The 20,060-nt window shown below is 40.1% G+C and overlaps 1 protein-coding gene across 6 annotated transcripts in view; it reads left to right on the top strand.

The window, feature by feature from the left end:
• Positions 1–20,060, top strand: part of CPQ (carboxypeptidase Q) — a 560,676-nt gene that overhangs the window by 176,206 nt on the left and 364,410 nt on the right. For all 6 annotated transcript variants that reach the window (XM_019974049.2, XM_070802866.1, XM_070802863.1 and 3 more), the window contains exon 3: positions 18,516–18,723. In XM_019974049.2, coding sequence (XP_019829608.2) covers positions 18,516–18,723 — 208 coding nt within the window. The remainder of the gene's footprint in view (positions 1–18,515; positions 18,724–20,060) is intronic.

Genomic DNA, 20,060 nt, shown 5'->3' with positions numbered 1-20,060 from the left:
TTTATATTTGTTGACCATTTTTCTATTGTTTATTTTTTCTTATAGGTTTTCCTGAGTTCTTTATATAGTTTGGAAACTAATCCTCTGTAGTTGTATGAAGAGCAAATATCTTCTCCAAGTCTGTGGCACTTTAGCTTTGTTCACTAAGTGTTTTTCAAACATAAGTTTTTATATTATTCTATTTCACTGTAGTCAAATTTAATGAACATTTCATTGCAGTTTGCGCTTTGTGTCTTTTAAAAATCCTTTCCCAAGACGTCCTTGGTGGTCCAATGGCTAAGACTCTGTGCTCCCAGTGCAGGGGGCCTGGGTTTGACTCATGGTCAGGGAACTAGATCCCACATGCTGCAACTAAGGGTTGGCGTGCCACAACTAAGACTCGGTGCAGCAAAACAGATAAACAAATAAAGTATCAAAAATTCCTTTCCTACTCTGATGTCATAAATATTAGTATAATTTCTTCAAACGTTTAAATTGTGGTGAAAAACACATAATGTACAACTTCGTACCTTAGCCATTTTTAAGTGTACAGTTCAGTAGTGGTAGTATATTTACATTATTGTGAGACAGATATTCAGAACTTTTTTATCTTGCAAATCTGAAAAACTATACCCATTAAACAGTAATTCCCTTTTTTCTCCTCTTCTAGCCCCTGATAACCACCATTCTACCTTCAGTTTCTATGAAGTTGATCATTGTCATATAAATGCAGTTATATACTACTCTAAGTGTGTGTGATGGTTTTATTTCACTTAGCATACCAAGTACCAAGGTAAGCCATGTAGCATGAGATAAGATTTCCTTCCTTTTTGAGGCTGAAGAATATTCTATTATGGGGCTTCCCTGGTGGCTCCGAGGTTAAAGCATCTGCCTGCAATGCGGGAGATCTGGGTTTGATTCCTGGGTCGATATTCTATTACATGTATATACCACATTTGTTCATCTGTTCATCTCTTGATGGATATTCATCTGTTCCACCTCTTGACTATTGTGACTAGTACTAGTATGAACATGAGTGTTCAAATATCTCTTAGAGACCATGCTTTCAATCCTTTGAATATATTCCCACATGTGGAATTTCTGGATCATATGATAGCTCTGTTTTTAATTTTTTGAGGAATGGTGATGTGTTTGCAAAGAGCTGACTCATTTGAAAAGACCCTGATGCTGGGAAAGATTGAGGGCAGGAGGAGAAGGGGACGACAGAGGATGAGATGGTTGGATGGGATCACCAACTCAATGGACATAGGTTTGGGTGGACTCTGGGAGTTGGTGATGAACAGGGATGCCTGGTGTGCTGCAGTTCATGGGGTCACAAAGAGTCGGACATGACTGAGCGACTGAACTGAACTGAACTGAAGAGTGCACAGGAGTTCCAGTTTCTCCATATCCTATGAACACTTGTTATCTTTTGTTATTGTGATAGTAGCCATCTTAAGGGATGTGAGGTAATATCTCATTGTGTTTTTGTGTATTCATGTCTTTCCCCATTTTTTAATCAGTTAATCAGGTTAACTTTGTGTTTTGTTGTTGTTGTTGAGTTACGGGATACTTTTATGTATTCTGGATATTACCCAATTATGGGGCTTCCCTGGTGGCTCAGAGGTTAAAGCATGTGTCTCCAATGCGGGAGACCTGGGTTCGATCCTTGGGTCGGGAAGATTCCCTGGAGAAGGAAATGGTAACCCACTCCAGTATTCTTGCCTGGAGAATCCCATGGACGGAAAAGCCTGGTAGGCTACAGTCCACAGGGTCGCAAAGAGTCGGACACGACTGAGCAACTTCACTTTCACCCAATTATGAATTGCAAATATTTTCTCCCATTCTATAGGTTGCCTTTCACTCTGTTGATTGTGTCCTCTGATACACAGAAATTGTAAAAGTTTGATGTAGTCCCAGTTGTCTGTTTTTGTTTTTGTTGCCTGGCCTTTTGGTAACATACCCTAGAAATCATTGCCCAGTCTAATGTAATCAAGCTTTCCCCCTGTTTCCTTTTAGGAGTTTTATAGCTTCAAGTCTATGTTTAGGTCTTTAATCCATTTTGAGTTAAATTTTGTATAAGGTGTAAGGTAAACTTTCAATTTCTCTTTTACATGTGGATATCTAGTTTTCCCAACATCAGCTGTTCAAGTTGTCTTGACATCCTTGTCAAAGATCAGTTAACTATATCTGCGAGGGTTTTATCCTTGGGCTTTCTATTCTATTTCATTGGCTTATTTATCTAGCTCTATGCTAGTATCAAATTGTTTTTTTTATAGTAGCTTTGTAATATGGTTTTGAAATCTGGCCATATGAATTCTCCAACTTTGTTTTTCTTTCATATATTGTTTTGGCTGTTTGAAGTCCCTTGAGAATGAATTGTGAATTTTTGAATGAATTTTTCTATTTCTGCAAAACATTTTGCTGGGATTTTGAGACTGTGTTAAATTTACAGGCCACAGGACTGGAAAAGGTCCGTTTTCATTCCAGTCCCAAAGAAAGGCAATGCCAAAGAACGCTCAAAACTACCACACAATTGCACTCATCTCACATGCTAGTAAAGTAATGCTCAAAATTCTCCAAGTCAGGCTTCAGCAATACATGAACTGTGAATTTCCAGATGTTCAAGCTTGTTTTAGAAAAGGCAGAGGAACCAGAGATCAAATTGCCAACATCCTCTGGATCATGGAAAAAGCAAGAGAGTTCCAGAAAAACATCTATTTCTGCTTTATTGACTATGCCAAAGCTTTTGACTGTGTGGATCACAATAAACTGTGGAAAATTCTGAATGAGATGGGAATACCAGACCATCTGACCTTCCTCTTGAGAAACCTACATGCAGGTCAGGAAGCAATAATTAGAACTGGACATGGAACAACAGACTGGTTCCAAATAGGAAAAGGAGTTCGTCAAGGCTGTATATTGTCACCCTACTTATTTAACTTCTATGCAGAGAAACGCTGGGCTGGATAAAGCACAAGCTGGAATCTAGATTGCCAGGAGAAATATCAATAACCTCAGATATGCAGATGACATCACCCTTATGGCAGAAAGTGAAGAGGACCTAAAGAGCCTCTTGATGAAAGTGAAAGAGGAGACTGAAAAAGTTGGCTTAAAGCTCAACTTTCAGAAAACGAAGATCATGGCATCCGGTCCCACCACTTCATGGGAAATAGATGGGGAAACATTGGAAACTGTGTCAGACTTTATTTTTCCGGGCTCCAAAATCACTGCAGATGGTGATTGCAGCCATGAAATTAAAAGACACTTACTCCTTGGAAGGAAAGTTATGACCAATCTAGATAGCATATTCAAAAGCAGAGACTTTGCCAACACAGGTCCATCTAGTCAAGGCTATGGTTTTTCCAGTGGTCATGTATGGATGTGAGAGTTGGACGGTGAAGAAAGCTGAGCACTGAAGAATTGATGCTTTTGAACTGTGGTGTTGGAGAAGACTCTTGAGAGTCCCTTGGACTGCAAGGAGATCCAACCAGTCCATTCTAAACATCCTGGGTGTTCTTTGGAAGGAATGATGCTAAAGCTGAAACTCCAGTACTTTGGCCACCTCATGTGAAGAGTTGACTTATTGGAAAAGACTCTGATGCTGGGAGGGATTGGGGGCAGGAAGAGAAGGGGACGACAGAGGATGAGATGGTGGATGGCATCACTGACTCGATGGACGTGAGTTTGAGTCAACTCTGGGAGTTGGTGATGGACAGGGAGGCCTGGTGTGCTGCAATTCATGGGGTTGCAAAGTGTCAGACATGACTGAGCGACTGAACTGAACTGAACTGAGGGTCTTTCATAGAATGAGTTATCATTTCCCAACTGATTTGGAATGTTGTATTCTTTGTCGTCTTGTATCATATACCAAACTTTCATTGCTGGGTGGGTCCATCTCTGGACCCTATTCTTTTCTGTTAGGTTCTTTCCATGTAGTACTACTATATTTTTTCATTATGTAAGCTCTATAATAAGTCGTACTATCTAGCAATACTCTCTCTGTGTTTTGTTGTTATTGCGATGTTCCAGGATATTTTTGGCCTCCATTTTTAATATGGGCACAAGAATGGATTTTTTTTCTGTAATATATTCACAATTTTTAAAGTTAATTTCTGTTGCCATTAATAATAACATAATTTTCTCTTTTACATTTTAAAAATCAGAATATCCTTGGTATATAGGATGTTTTGATTTGTGTATATTGATTGTGTAAACAGTGCAATTATTTTCTCTATAGATTTTTCTCAGATTATCTACAGATGATTATGTCATTCTCAAATAAAGATATCTTGTTCATTCCTTTTCAATACTTAAGTATTTGATATATTTTCTTGTCTTGCTTCATTGGTTAAGATGTCTAGTATATTGCTGAATAGAAGTTGTGATAGCAACCTTGTTTTATTTTTATTTAATGCTTGAAACATGAACTTACAAGGTCATAAACACCTTGGATACAGTCCAATATGATACTGAAAAATAGAAGATGGATTATCACTGTTCATACTTAAAACCTCTCAATTATTTCCAACTAATTAATAAATACCCAAATTCCTTAAAGTTGCCTTCAAGATTCTGCCTAAATTTGTTCCTTCTACCCGTCCAGCTTCATTTTGTATCACTCTACCACTCTACCTGGTCTTCTTTCAGTTCCTTGGATGTCATCTCACTTCAGAGCTTTTGCATATGTTATTTGGTCAACTTGGACTATTTTATTTCTCCCTTTCCACTCCTGCTCTACCTGCTTAATGTCTATTCATCTCACAGTTTCTTAACTAAATGTTTCCTTTTCTTAAGGAGGAGGGTTCAGGATGGGGAACACAGGTATACCTGTGGTGGATTCATTTCGATATTTGGCAAAACTAATACAATATTGTAAAGTTTAAAAAATAAAATTAAATTTAAAAAATTATAAAAAAAAAGAAGATTTTCAAGATCCTTTCAGACCAGATCAAGTCCCAGGGACTCCAATTTCAGAGCATCATGTATTAAGTTGTAATTATATTATAATATGTTTGCTGGTTTTGATGGTTACTGATCCTACCCACTAGAATGTAATCTTCATATAGTGAAATCACTATATCATTGATTAGCACTTTGGAATGGCCTAGCATATTGGAAGGGCTCAAATACATTTATTGAATAAACAAATTATTGTAGGTGAAAATCTCGTTTAAAATGGAAATATAGGGACTTCACTAGTGGTCCAGTGGTTAAGACTCCATGTTTCTGCTGCAGGGAGTGTGGGTTCAATTCTTGGAGAACTAAGATCCCACATGACATGGGATGATCCAAAAAAAAAAAAAATATATATATATATATATATATATATACACCTCTCCTACTCTAACATCACTTATTTAACTTGAGTCTAGTTTGATTCAATTATGTGCTGAATCAGATAGATATTTGGCCAAGCGTAGAAAGTTGGGTTATTTGTAAAACAGGAAGGAATAGGGTAGAGGATATAGGGAATAAGTGAATTTGGGTATCCCGAAGGCAACATAAGATCTTTGAATATTTGAAATGTTAATGGTACTTATTCATTTGTGAGACTTTGGAACATTTTTGCTTTTCTTTTCCACTTTCTAAGTCCAGGGATTTGTGGAGTAGGATCAGTTGTTGGGAACCTTCAAAGATTATTGGCCACCTGAGGAGAGAGTCCTAGAAAGCTTATCAGTACATGCTTACTTAAGTTCACTGGGAGGGAAGCTATGTGGGTTGGGGTGAGAAGAGCATGGATTCAGAATCAGTCTGACCTAAATTCATATTCAAATTCTGCCACTTTCTAGTTTGATAAGATCTTTAAACTTTCCTGTACCTTCCTGAAACTTCATATTTTCTCACCTATTAAATGTGGTTAATTGCCTTGTGGCAGAAAGTGAAGAGGAACTAAAAAGCCTCTTGATGAAAGTGAAAGTGGAGACTGAAAAAGTTGGCTTAAAGCTCAACATTCAGAAAATGAAGATCATGGCATCCCATCCCATCACTTCATGGCAAATAGATGGGGAAACAGTGGAAACAGTGTCAGACTTTATTTTTCCGGGCTCCAAAATCTCTGCAGATGGTGATTGCAGCCATGAAATTAAAAGACACTTACTCATTGGAAGGAAAGTTATGACCAACCTAGATAGCATATTCAAAAGCATATTCAAAAGACATTCAAAAAGACATTACTTTGCCAACAAAGGTCCATCTAGTCAAGGCTATGGTTTTTCCAGTGGTCATGTATGGATGTGAGAGTTGGACTGTGAAGAAGGTTGAGCACCAAAGAATTGATGCTTTTGAACTGTGGTGTTGGAGAAGACTCTTGAGAGTCCCTTGGACTGCAAGGAGATCCAACCAGTCCATTCTGAAGGAGATCAGCCCTGTGATTTCTTTGGAAGGAATGATGCTAAAGCTGAAACTCCAGTACTTTGGCCACCTCATGCGAAGAGTTGACTCATTGGAAAAGACTGTGATGCTGGGAGGGATTGGGGGCAGGAGGAGAAGGGGACGACAGAGGATGAGATGGCTGGATGGCATCACTGACTTGATGGATGTGAGTCTGAGTGAACTCTGGGAGTTGGTGATGGACAGGGAGGTCTGGCGTGCTGCAGTCCGTGGGGTTGCAAAGAGTCGGACACGACTGAGCAACTGAACTGAACTGAACTGAATGCCTTTCTGCTTAAATCACTCCTGCTTAAACTGTATGGTGATAGCTTTTAATTATAATTGTAATGGGATTGACATTGATAGCTGAGTTTATGTCCTTCCAGTCAATGGACTTTAATAAACAACATCCTGGAAATTTTCTCATGTAATGCATATGATTCTGATATTTCAATCATGTCTCTAGAACTTTCTTTTAGAGGTAAATTGCTGTATCAAACTAATCATGAACCTGAGCCAGGTTTCTTATTGTTGAGAGCAGAAATTCTGTTTGGTTACAGTATTTTTTCCCCAACTTTTACTTCTCTAAGAGCATAGGACAGTTAACATTTCAAAACATAGCTTTACAAAAATCCCATTTTGGAATGCCAGATTGTCACAGAGTTGTTTTCTCTCTCTGATATAACACTACAATAACATTATTTTATACTTGGTACAAACACAACCACACCAGTTTCTATCGTTTTTGCCCTCGATTTTTGAAGATGGAATTTAGAAAATGCATTTAGCTATGAAATATTGAAATCTCCTGAAAGTATATGGAATTATTTAACTGCACAACAGGGCTTCTTGTTTCTTTAGAAGTAACATTAGATGGGTTACCTAACTGAGCTGCCGAGACTGTATTTTAATAATCTCTAGGGCTTATCTCCTACTTAAAATTCTTTGTCATTTAGTCTATGTGTGTTAAATCACTGACGCTTACTAAATTCTTCTTCAGATTTGTTTTCTTTCTACTGTTTGGTGTTTGATCACTTTGATGTTTGATGGGAGGAAGACAGTAGTTATCTAATTTTCACTGAACGGTCTTCCCTAAGGCATTAAATATATTTATCCTATATCTTATCTGTCATCAGCTGCGGATTGTAAAATAACCGATAGAAACTTGGAATTCAAGGCTCCTACATCACTCAGCTCTTCCTCAGTAATGCACAACCCCCAAATCTCTGTGGCTTGCAACCACCAAGTTTCATGCCATATGCATGCATGCGTGCTAAGTTGCTTCAGTCATGTCCAACTCTTTGTGACCCTATGGACTATAGCCCATCAGGTTCCTCTGTCCATGGGATTCTCCAGGCAAGAATCCTGGAGTGGGTTTCCATGCCCTCCTCCAGGGATCTTCCTGACCCAGGGATCGAACCCACGTCTTGAACCCACATCTGTTATGTCTTCTGCTTTGGCAGGTGGGTTCTTTACCACAAGCAGCACCTGGGAAGTTCCAAGGTTTATGTCATATATATAACATAAATTTATAAACAAACTTTTTAAATAATATATTTAAAATATATTTATATATGTATTATAATATATATATATTATATATGTATGTAAAGTTGGTAATGCCCTTGTTTCTACCTCAGATATCTTTTTTAACCCCAGGATTCAGGCTGAAGGAAAAACCCATCTGGGACACTCCATTCTTGTGGCTGAAAGTAAAGGATTCTTCAAAGGCAGTCAAAACTTACAATGGCTCTTACATTTCCCACCCAGCTGTGACCACACACCCTGGCCTCTCACATTCCATTGGCCAGAACAAATCTCATGGCCAAACCCAGTGTTCCAAGAGATACCCTGCAGTTTACAAGGCAATTGATGAGTGGGTGGTCGTTTTTTTTTTTTTTTTTAATAAAGAAACGTAGAGGAAATCATCAAATATAGCACAGATGTAATTTTAGATAGGGCTACTGGCATCTTTTTCTGTTTTGGCCTGTTCTTCTGATGCTACTTAAAAATGTCCCTTCCATCCTCCTCTCTCCCATCACTCCTTCTGTACCCATTGCTGCCAAGCAGACCCATGAGACCTACTCAGTTTCTTTGCCCAGCCTGACTTGAGTTCTTTATGATATGCTGCCTAAGTTATCAATTTAGTCTAAATTGACAAGAAGTCACACAGCCTCTGGAGCTGTCTGACCTGATAAAGACTAGCTTTGCTCTGAGCCAAGAGGTTCCCTCTTTGTTGAAGTCATACCTACTATTTTTGTTTTACTTCTGGTAATCGTTTGAAATGAAATTTTAAATAAATCGTATATTTATTGCTTATACTTATTCTGTGTATGTCCAGACCCCTTGCATACGTATTCTTGTTTTATAATGCTTTGTAATATACAGAGTAATTTTTACCTCTATCATCTTAAACAGTGCTCCCACGAATCCTGGTGGTATCAATATTATTGTGATTCTCATGTTATAGGCTGGGGAAAGTTGGGCAACTTGTTCCAGATCAAAGGCTAGTGAGCCTTGTAGCCAATATATAATGATGAAGACTTCTTATTACTGATAAAGAAATACCCCATTTAAAGTATATAGTGAAGAATAATATATATATAATGCAACATATAAACACTTTGTTAAAAAGTTTTAGCGTAAGATGCTTGTTTTACAAATAGGATTCACATTATTCAGATGGAGAAAGAAAAATATCATAGGGTATCACTTACATGTGGAATTTTTATCTACAAAAGAGAAATAGAAAACAATTTTATGGTTAACAAGGGGTAATGGGAGAGGGATAAATCGAGAGATTGGGATTGACATATACACATATACACACTGCTGCTGCTGCTAAGTCGCTTCAGTCGTGTCCGACTCTGTGCGACCCCATAGACAGCAGACCACTAGGCTCCTCTGTCCCTGGGATTCTCCAGGCAAGAATACTAGAGTGGGTTGCCATTTCCTTCTCCAATGCATGAAAGTGAAAAGTGAAAGTGAAATCGCTCAGTCGTGCCTGACTCTTAGCGACCCCATGGACTGCAGCCCACCAGGCTCCTCTGTCCATGGGATTTTCCAGGCAAGAGTAGTGGAGTGGGTCGCCGTTGCCTTCTCCATACTAGTATAGTATATGTAAAATAGATAACTAGTAAGGACCTACTGCATAGCACAGGAAACTGCTCAGTACTCTGTAATGACCTATATGGGGAAAGAATCTAAAAAAGTGAGATGTGTATAACTGATTCATTTTGCTGTTCACCTGAAACTAGCACACTATTGTAAGTCAACTATACTTCAATAGAAATGAAGCAAACAAAAATTTTCAAAATTGTCTTCATTTTGAATGATTTGATCACTAAATTTCAGTTGATATACACCTTTCCCCAGGAAAATCGTTACGTAGATTGGACAGCACAGATAGTGGAGTGCAGAACTCCAAGTCAGTCTCCCCATCACAGTGAAAGATGCCCTTCCACACTCTTGCCCAAAGTGGGTTCACTGTTCTTTTTCTCTACTGCCCTGCGCTACTCCAAGCCACTGTCACCTCTCAGGCAGAATGTGGCGGTGGTCCCCTAAACAGCTGTCCTGCAAGCCCGCCTCCTTTCCTTACCTCCTCCAATGCTTCATCACCCTGAGCCCAGTGATGTTTTCTAAATGTAAATCTGAATTTGCCTGACTTCTCGATCCCCACCCAAATTCCCTCCATAGTACAGCTACAGGGCTCCCGTGTAATGTTGCCTACATACCGCCTGTCTCCTCTCATGCCATCCTTTCCCTTACTGTCTACATACTGGAATCTCAGTACTCTCCTCCCTTCCACCTCTCCCCAGCCTCCCTGCCAATGTCCTGTAGTCCCTCAACACTCATTCCTGAGATCGAAAGGACTTCCCTGGTGGCTCAGATGGTAGAGAATCTGTCTGCAATGCAGAAGACCCAGGTTTGATCTCATGAAGATTCCCTGGAGAGGGAAATGGCAACCCACTCCAGTATTCTTGCCTGGGAAATACCATGGACAGAGTAGCCTGGCGGTCTATGGGGTCACAAAGAGTCAGACACGACTGAGCAACTAACAAGACACCTTCTCAGCAAAGCTAAAACAAATCCTGTTTTAGTCTATAGAAACTCACCTCTCTATCTCCACTGTCACTGAGGCCTGTGGATTTTATTCCTTACATACCACTGGAAACTGACCAAGGTGCACAGTATCTTGCAGCTGCTCACTTTTCCAGATGTATTAGATAACTGGTTTTGGCGAAAGCCCTTGCTCACCCACACCAATCCCCATTACAAGGAAATACCAGGGGCTGGGGAGAAGGCTACCATTTCAGACATGTTTCAGACCAACCATGTTTCAAAGCAACTGTGATTCAGACACAGTGCACCTCATGTTCTAGGCTATGAATGCTCCCTTTGATAATCACTAAGCTTGATCAAGGTGCCTAATTGTGTGACTGCCTTGCCTGCTGTGGAAGCAGTTTGGATTCTAAGTGATCAGATTGCTAAGGACCGGTCTGTGCTGTATGCTGTGGCTAAGGGTGTTGCTGAGTTGGGTCTCTGGACGACCTGAGTGGCCTACATTACATGTTGATTAAAAATAATGGTCCTGGAGTAGCCTCTCCAGCAAAAGACAAAACGTGCAAACTCTGTATTTTAGAGGTCAAGGTAGACAAGCTGCTTTGCTTGCGGCCCATCCTCAAGTGTTAGTGTGGAAAGACAGCTTGCGGCATGCTGCGATGTTGAACAAACGAAATGGTGAGAATTTATTGTCTCCTTGGATTGTGATGAAGTCAGGTCCGGGCTCACTTGCAAGGCAGACGGACAAGGTTTGATTGGAGCTGGCTCTCGGAGGCCAGTGTGGATAGGGCAATTCAGTCACTGGAGCAGTGTTTTGCCTCTTGCTCTTCTAACTTTCACGCAGATAATAGCTTCAGTTCAGTTCAGTCGCTCAATCATGTCCAACTCTTTGCAACCCCACGGACTGCAGCACGCCAGACCTCCCTGTCTATCACCAACTCCCAGAGTTTACTCAAACTCATGTCCATTGAGTCAGTGATGCCATCCACCATCTCATCCTCTGTCGTTCCCCTTCTCCTCCCACCTTCAATCTTTCCCAGCATCAGTGTCTTTTCCAATGAGTCAGTTCTTCGCATCAGGTGGCCAAAGTATTGGAGTTTCAGCTTCAGCATCAGTCCTTCCAATGAATATTCAGGACTGATTTCATTTAGGATGGCCTGGTTGGATCTCCTTGCAGTCCAAGGGACTCTCAAGAGTCTTCTCCAACACCACAGTTCAAAAGCATCAATTCTTTTATGCTCGGCTTTATCTATAGTCCAACTCTCACATCCATACATGACTACTGGAAAAGTCATAGCTTTGACTAGACGGACCTTTGTTGGCAAAGTAATGTCTCTGCTTTTTAATATGCTGTCTAGGTTGGTCATAACTTTCCTTCCAAGGAGTAAGCGTCTTTTAATTTCATGGCTGCAGTCACCATCTGCAGTGATTTTGGAACCCAAAAAAATAAAGTCTGCCACTGTTTCCACTGTTTCCCCATCTGTTTGCCATGAAGTAATGGGACCGGATGCCATGATCTTAGTTTTCTGAATGTTGAGCTTTAAGCCAACTTTTTCATAAGATAATAGCTTCGTTTAACCGTATTTTCCTGAAAATTATTTCAAGGAGACTCTTCTACTTGTCTTCTTAGAATTCATAGAATGATAGGGGTCCATAAATATCTTGGTTAACAATTAGAAGATTTTAGAGTGTCGCACTGTCTGTTTTTGGGACCTGGCAGGAAATCTCCTATTCACTGAATTTGAATAGATGTTTCACCTGTTTTGGGGTTCCCTTCTTTGTTCTTTACCTGGGAATGCCCTTTTCTTTATTTTCAGCCTACTGAAATCTTTTAAGTCCCACTTAAAGTTTATCTTATTGGGAAACTTGCAAGATTTCCCCCATCAGAATTGATATTGATTTATGTTACTTTTTTCATGAAATTTTACTCTGTACTTTAAGCACTTGTGACATCCTGTGCTTTTTAAAGTTATTATTTACCTATTTTTCTTCCCCAGATTATACAATTTTTGAGGACAGAAATGGAACTTAAAGTTCCTATTATCCCCAATGCTCAACACAAATTCCACCCAGCAGGAGGGCTGTAAATTTTTTCAATGACTTTGAATCTTTAACGCTTGTTCTTCCATGAAAAGGTTGGTGCACAATCATTATCTTCTCCCCCAAAAGATGGATGCTCAGAAAGGACTGTTCTGAAGTTCTTTTTATTTGCCTTGCCATGAATTTGCAATTTCCTTACCACTTCAGGCCAAAACATCAAATTTCCAAGAACAGCTTTTATCCTTTTTTCTGTAATTGAATTCAGGAAAACTAACCACTCCACTGGACCTAGTAGCCTTGTATAGCACACTTGGAATAAGATTACATGGTGAAGAGTGAGACACTAGGCTTTCTTTTAGGTAGGGCTGGAGTAATTCCTGTTTGGGGTTAAGTCTTCTGAAATCAGAATCCATTTCCTGAGACTTCCCACTTTGAATTGAGCCCAAGAGACATGTTTTTCTGTCTGTAATCTTTTCCTTTTAATAATAGAAAAGATTATGAAATTCTCACATCACTATCTTCCTACTCTTAACTGTTCTTGGAAGGAATCAGGGCAGAAGAGACTGAGATTTGAGTCTCTGTATCAAATTTTCCATAGAATAAATGATCCCAGCCAACACCACAGCAGTCAGCGTCTGTTGTCTCTGCAAGAAAACTGCAGCACTAACTATGCACAGGGTGAGGCATGTAAAAAAATAAGTGAATCAATTTTGAAAATTAGAAATGGAGAATTAGAAGTGGAGAATAGAAGGGAGCCTGAGGCTTTTTATACTATTTTTATAATAATAACTACCACCATTCTTTTCATTGCTCTAACAGTTTGATGACTCTTGTCCTAGAGTGAAACATCCCTCATAGCTCCCCTGTGAGAAGACTGGAACCTAGTGTGATAACAGTGCTCTGATGTATGAGCAAGATGAAGGAAAAATAAAGGATAACTTTAGGCAGCTTTTTATATACTTACTTATGTTTCTTATTCCTGTTCAGATGAAAATCCAGAGCTTTTCTTTTGATATGTTTTACATTTCAAAAGAAGATAGCAATGATGTTAATAGGAAGAGCATGACCCTTGGATTCAGATGACCAATAATTCAACTTTCAGTTTCAGCACCTTGTAGTCGTGTAAATTTATTTCTATGCACTTCCGTGTTCCTAATGACTACTTTGCAGAGTTGCTATGAACACTGGTTTAAACAATAGATACTCACTATTATTATTTTATCAATTATACTCACTTACAGAAATGTGTAAGTTTCTTGGATGTATACATTTTAGGGGAGTGATCATGGATGGGATATTATTACACTTATTTTTTGGTTTCTCTTTATTTCATTCTGTATATGCATGTGTACATGTGTGCATTTGTGCCTATGAGTGTGTATGAGTAAATTTCACATATTACATGTCAGGTACCACTTAAGGCATTTTGATAATATTAATGAATAAGGCAGATAAGAATTTCTACCCTGCTGCCCCCCCTCCACCCCATGGGGCTTACATTACTGTAGTAGAAGCAGCTGGAAGCAGACAACTGCTATTGAAAAATTAAGCTAGAAAAGAGAGATGGGGGTTGGGAGTGGGTTACAATTATTAATAAGGAGTTCAGGACATCTGATAATGGTTTTATGTTTGAGGTTTTCATATACTAGTTTTAAGAACGAGGGCATGAAAAGAAGGGAGCAGAGAGGAGAGAAAAGAATAGCAGCCTGCTGTGTAGGAGAGCAGAAGGCTTTCCTTTGCGTACCATGTCAAAACACAATTAATATGGAAGAGTGAGGTTTTCTGGATGGCCTGGTTTTATTTTATTCATTTTGAGCAAAAATCTTGCTTAAGTATTTTTGTACATACCCTGACTTCCCAAACAGTGGGTACTGAATACAGGCTGCTGTAGGAGGCCCTGCCGTGATGGCCACGTCTGTTCCTGCCTGTCCTGAAGCAAGCCCCCCCGGGGCCAGCAGAGGCGCTTTTGGCCATCTGCCTACGTAATAGCTGAGCCTGCGGTGATTACGCATTCTACACAGTAGCCATTATTTACATGTGGCTATCTAAATTTGAGTATAAGTTGATTAAAAGAAATGGCATTAAAAATTCAGTTTCTGAGTCACATTAGTCACATTTAAGGCATTCAGGGGGACCCCGCTGGTAGTCCAGTGGCTAAGACTCCCCAGTCCCAATGCAGAGGGCCTGGGTTTGATCCCTGGTCGGGGAACTAGATCCCACATGCCACAGCTAAGAGTTCCTATGCTGCATCCAAGAGCCTGCCTGTCAAAATGTAGATCGGAAATCCTGCATGCCACAGCTAAGACCTGGTGCAGCCAAGTAAGTACAAAAATAACGTGCTGGTAGCCACATGTGTCTAGTGGCCGCCATGTTAGCCCAGACACAGAGCATTTCTGATACTGCAAAAACGTCAGTAAGTGCGTATTTGTTATGTTTCATGTTCCTGTCTCTGACATTGCTTTTTTTCCCCCTGTGGTACTGCTATCAGCTTCCAAACCTATCTCTTCTTTCTGATTTATTGTTTCTCATAGTTCATAGGTTTAAGCACTAGATTTAGAATTTTATAGAAATAAGGGTAACTAGGCTTTAAGAGCAGAAGAGCTTCCTTATGTTCAAGTGCCTGAGTTTTTATACTTGGGATTTATATTTCTGTTCTGACTGCCCCGAGGCCTTTTTTGCTTGGTTGTTCTTGTGCAGCTGTGCTCTGGGTGGTCAGAGAGTCAGACTGCTGAATTATTGTGGGAGAAGTGCTCTCAAACTTTAAAGATGAAATTGCACTTCTATGGAAATGCTTTAGATCCAGTCAATAGCCCCTTATGTGGAGCAGTGCCATTTGAGGAAAGCTTATTGACTGGCTGCCTACACACACACTGAGCACTATGTTAGGCCCAGGAGATACGAACCAAAGCAAAAGCCCCAGACCCCGAAGAGTTCCCGGCTTAGGTGGTATTGTCAATCATAAATGAGCAAAGTTGCATTGTCTCTTAGGCATTCCTGGTGGCTCAACGGTAAAAAAATCTGCCTGATAATGCAGGAGACCTGGGTTTGATCCCTAAGCTGAGAAGATTCCCTGGAGAAGGAAATGGCAACCCACTCCAGTATTCTTGCCAGGGAAATCCCATGGACAGAGGAGCCTGGAGGGCTACAGTCCCTGGGGTTGTGAAGTCAGGCACGACTGAGCGACTAAACAACAACATTGTCTAGTGCCTGGGTATGCCCAGGAGACTCTGAAAGTCAAGAGTTGAGTGGTGCACTAACCAGCCTTCCTGGAGGCAGGGGGAGAGGGGTGAGGCAAAGAGGCCAGAGGCCTTGAGAATGCTCCCTAAAGTAATGATTCTTTTTTTTTTTTTTCTATTTCTTATTTAAATTTTATTTTTATTGGAGTATAGTTGACAGAGGATGAGATGGCTGGATGGCATCACTGACTTGATGGACATGAGTTTGAGTAGACTCCGGCAGTTGGTGACAGACAGGGAGGCCTGGCGAGCTACAGTCCGTGGGGTCACAGAGTTGGACACAATTGAGCAACTGAACTGACCTGAACTGAATAGCTGGTTTACAGTGCTGTGCTAGTTTCAGATGTACAGTAAAGTGAATCAGTCATACATATTCATATATCTGCTCTTTCTTAGATTCTTTCCCGATATCGGCTGTTGCATAATATTGTGTAGAGTTTGAGGGAGTGATTCTTAAACAGCATCTGAGGGATAAATAGGTGTTAGTCACATGACAAAGTTGGGAGAGTGGGGTCAACAAGACATATCTACCGTAGTGTGAACGAAGACACTGAGAAGTGAACTGCTGTGGTGAGAGTGGGAACTTTAACTTTAGTATTGACTGAATTTAAAATAAAAGGGAGCCCGTGTCTATACAGACAGACAGGCTTTGACTGTTACTGTGAGGTGACGGGTAATGGGCAGAGGGGGCGGGGGGGGGGGCAGGGAGATGGTGGCACAGGCTGCTCTGACTTTTCCGCAGTTTGAGTCCTTCACCCTGGTGGCTCTGTGGAAGTTAAATTTAAGGGAGCTGGGCTGGAGGCTGGGACACTAGTGGTGGTGAGGTGAAAGAGGAGCAACTCATGGTCCAAACAGAAGGGCACCAGAGTCTGATGTGAGAGGTGTAATGTGGCAGAGCAGAGGCCTGCTTTCAGGTAGCACTAAGGAGTAAGAGTCTCAGTATTTGAGGACTGATGGGACCTGGAGGATGAAGGAGACAGAGGAATCAGAGATGACCCTAAGCTTTCAGGAAAACAGATTAATTTGAAGACTTCTTGCAAGTTCTTGGTGATAGATTTTGACCTATAGCTGCTTCTAGTGTTCTGCATTGGCGACTGATGTCTAGGTTAGGTTTTGGCTCATTAGGACTCTGTCACTCACATTTGTTAAAAGAACTTGAACCGTAGACCCTAGTGAAGCACTCCCCTTGTATGATTTTAATTTTGCAGTGGCCAATGAAAATTTATAGAAACTTGGCTTCATTTCTAGTGGCTCCAATCCAGATGCCAAAATTACCCCATTGCTGGGACACCCCTTGGGTGGACCATCGAATCTGTTATTCATTAGAAACAGCTGAAAAGCATCAACAAAATTCCTGTGACATGCCAACAATAACGCCAGTCAAATTTCAAGGTAACTCCAGGTTTCAAAAAGTTATGAATCTCAAAGTCCGTCTAGCCAAGCCTTTATTTGTATTCTTACACATATTTATCATGTGAAAAAGCTGGTGGCTTCCTTACTTTTCATAATTGTCCATTGCTTTCCTTAGATTATGAATTAAGTTCTGAGTTCTGAATGTTGGTGGAGACATACTTGTAGATCTGTAGTCAATCACTTTAAAGCGATGGTACAGATTCAGTCTGGATGGTGGAACCAGAAGCGGAGAGCAGCCAGCTCAAAGGGTCCATTGTGTGGGGCCCATGTTGAAAGCAAGAATTCTCTCATAACTGCAGTGCATTTAAAAAGGATTTTCCAAGTAACAGTTACTATTTTAATGACATGTTAAGCTTCCAGAAGAACTTGATTCTCTAGTTTGCAGGACTAAAGAAATGTGCCAAATAATCCATGTTGATACTTGGGTTTTTACTGCCATATTTCATGACTGCCTGGCTGAAGCTATAAAGCAGTAGGTGCCTGCCTCCTTACTTTAGATAGTTATATTTAGCTACTGCATCTGGCCTTTGTTGCTAAATATTTTTTTTTCTTGTCCCTGTAACTGTGCCATCAAATTGAATCCTCAGTGGTCTGGCAGTTTTTGAATGACTTCTCAGAAGCTGTGAAACCCTGTCATAATCAGGAAGATTTGGGCAAGACTTGTGGTGTGAAAAAAGATGTCACATCTTTCTAAATGAGACAAGAGGATTATAGAACAGTTACATAGCATCTTCAGAATTTTTAGGTGAAGAATAGTGAAATGTTTGGTAATGAACAAGTCCTATAAATCGAGACATGGGCAGTTTTCACATTCTTTAAAAGGATTCAGTACAAAGAAGGAAAGAAAACAAGCTGACTTTTTGTGGCTCTTGGGAGAAGTTACATTAACTATTTGTTAAAAATTGGAAGTATGAAAATCATTGGCTCCTAAGAATTTTTTTAATAAATTGCCATCCTTTGTATAATGTCAATGAATGTTGTTTAGCCACATATCAAAATAGTTTTATGAAAAGATAAATATGTGTTTCATTAATCCCAAGGGAAGCTTTCTAAAATGCGTTTTTTAAATAAATAATTAGTGTCATTTTGTGAAACTCATGACCTGTTAGGGTGGGAAAGAGACAAAAAAAAAAAAAGACATCTTTGCAAGCAATTTGTGATTTAATAGCAGCTGGTCAAGCGAGTTGAAAAACCTAATGAGTCGTATATTAAATGTTTTGAATGCCTTTTCTCTTTCTTGGGAAACTGGCTAACCCCTATAGTCTTTCTCCCATAGCAAATGGCTCTGAAACTTTGATCTTTGCAAACCAGTTTGCCAGATGTAGTGGATAGAGCGTGTGTGACCTTTTGTGTGCCAATTCAACCTGGCTGATCGGAAACCACGCGTTAATCTTGCATGACTTTTATTTGTAGGCATTACTGCGGAAGTTCTGGTGGTGACCTCTTTCGATGAACTGCAGAGAAGGGGGCCAGACGCAGAAGGGAAGATCGTCGTTTACAATCAACCTTATACCAACTACTCCGCAGCAGTGCAGTACCGCATGGAGGGGGCGGTGGAAGCTGCCAAAGTGGGGGCTTTGGCATCCCTCATTCGCTCCGTGGCTTCCTTCTCCATCTACAGGTTGGTCATTGAGTTCATTTGAAACGCTTTAAAAAACCAGGGTTTTCCATCAAAGAGAAGCCCTTCCAGAATAAAAACAAACTAGTCAAGTGACAATACTGATTGTTCATGGAATTTCCCCCCATTCCACATTTGGTCATTTGTTTGTAATAACTTCTTTGGCCTTTTCAGGATTCCAAGCATCATTTGTGCATTCCTTTAAAAAGTTTTCCACATCCACGATGATCCCATAACATTTCTTATATAACCAGTATGTTTTATGTATTTTCATTGGAGGGAGAGCTGAATTCACGTCTGCATTTCATCAAAGATTCCTAATGACTTCAGAGGAAGCCAGACTTTTTTCCATTGTTGCTGCTGCTGCTGCTGCTAAGCTGCTTCAGTCGTGTCCGACTCTTTTGTGACCCCAGAGACGGCAGCCCACCAGGCTTCTCCGTCCCTGGGATTCTCCAGCCAAGAACACTGGAGTGGGTTGCCATTTCCTTCTCCAATGCATGCAAGTGAAAAGTGAAAGTGAAGTCACTCAGTCACGTCTGACTCCTAGCGACCCCATGGACTGAAGCCTACCAGGCTCCTCCATCCACGGGATTTACCAGGCAAGAGTACTGGAGTGGGGTGCCATTGCTTTCTCCGTCCATTGTTGCTAGAGAAGTGAAATACAAATAAAGTGGGTAACTTGATGGGGGCCATCTATGGTGTAGTGGAAAGAGTTGAGGCAGCAGAGGACCTTGGATATAAATCTGTTTCTAAAGAACTAAGAGGTCTTGGGAATGTTCTTTTTTTAATTGAAGTATAGTTGACTTACAGTATTGTATTAGTTTCAGACATACAGCAAAATGAGTCAGTGTTTTTGCAGCTCATACTCCATAAGTTATTACAAGATAATGCCTATAATTCCCTGTGCTATACAATATATTCTTGTTCCTTCTTTATTTTATACATAGTAGTTTATACCTATTAATCTCATACCACCTTGGAATATTCTTAAAACTCTTTGGGCCTCAGGATTCTACTCTATTAATTGTTGATAATTAATGACAATACTTTCACAAAATTATTTTGAGATTGAGGTAAACTTATGAAAGATATTCAGTTTTCTATAAAGGTCTATTTTGAGGGCAATGGAAACTTTGTCTTTTTCTTTGTATTTCTGATTGAGGTATTTGCAAAGCGCTTTATTGACCCTCAGCCCTGGGAGGAAATTTGGCATTGCAGTGGGTAAAAGTTCTAAAAACTGACCTGGAGACATTGGGTCAGTTTAATAGCTACATATAATAGTGTCACGTATCAAGGATAAAATATTTGAGAAACATGGATAAAAGAAACACCATTTCAGT

The sequence above is a fragment of the Bos indicus genome, chromosome 14 (genome assembly GCF_029378745.1).
Source record: "Bos indicus isolate NIAB-ARS_2022 breed Sahiwal x Tharparkar chromosome 14, NIAB-ARS_B.indTharparkar_mat_pri_1.0, whole genome shotgun sequence".
Lineage (NCBI taxonomy): Eukaryota > Metazoa > Chordata > Mammalia > Artiodactyla > Bovidae > Bos > Bos indicus.
This window is presented reverse-complemented; position numbering and strand designations above follow the sequence as displayed.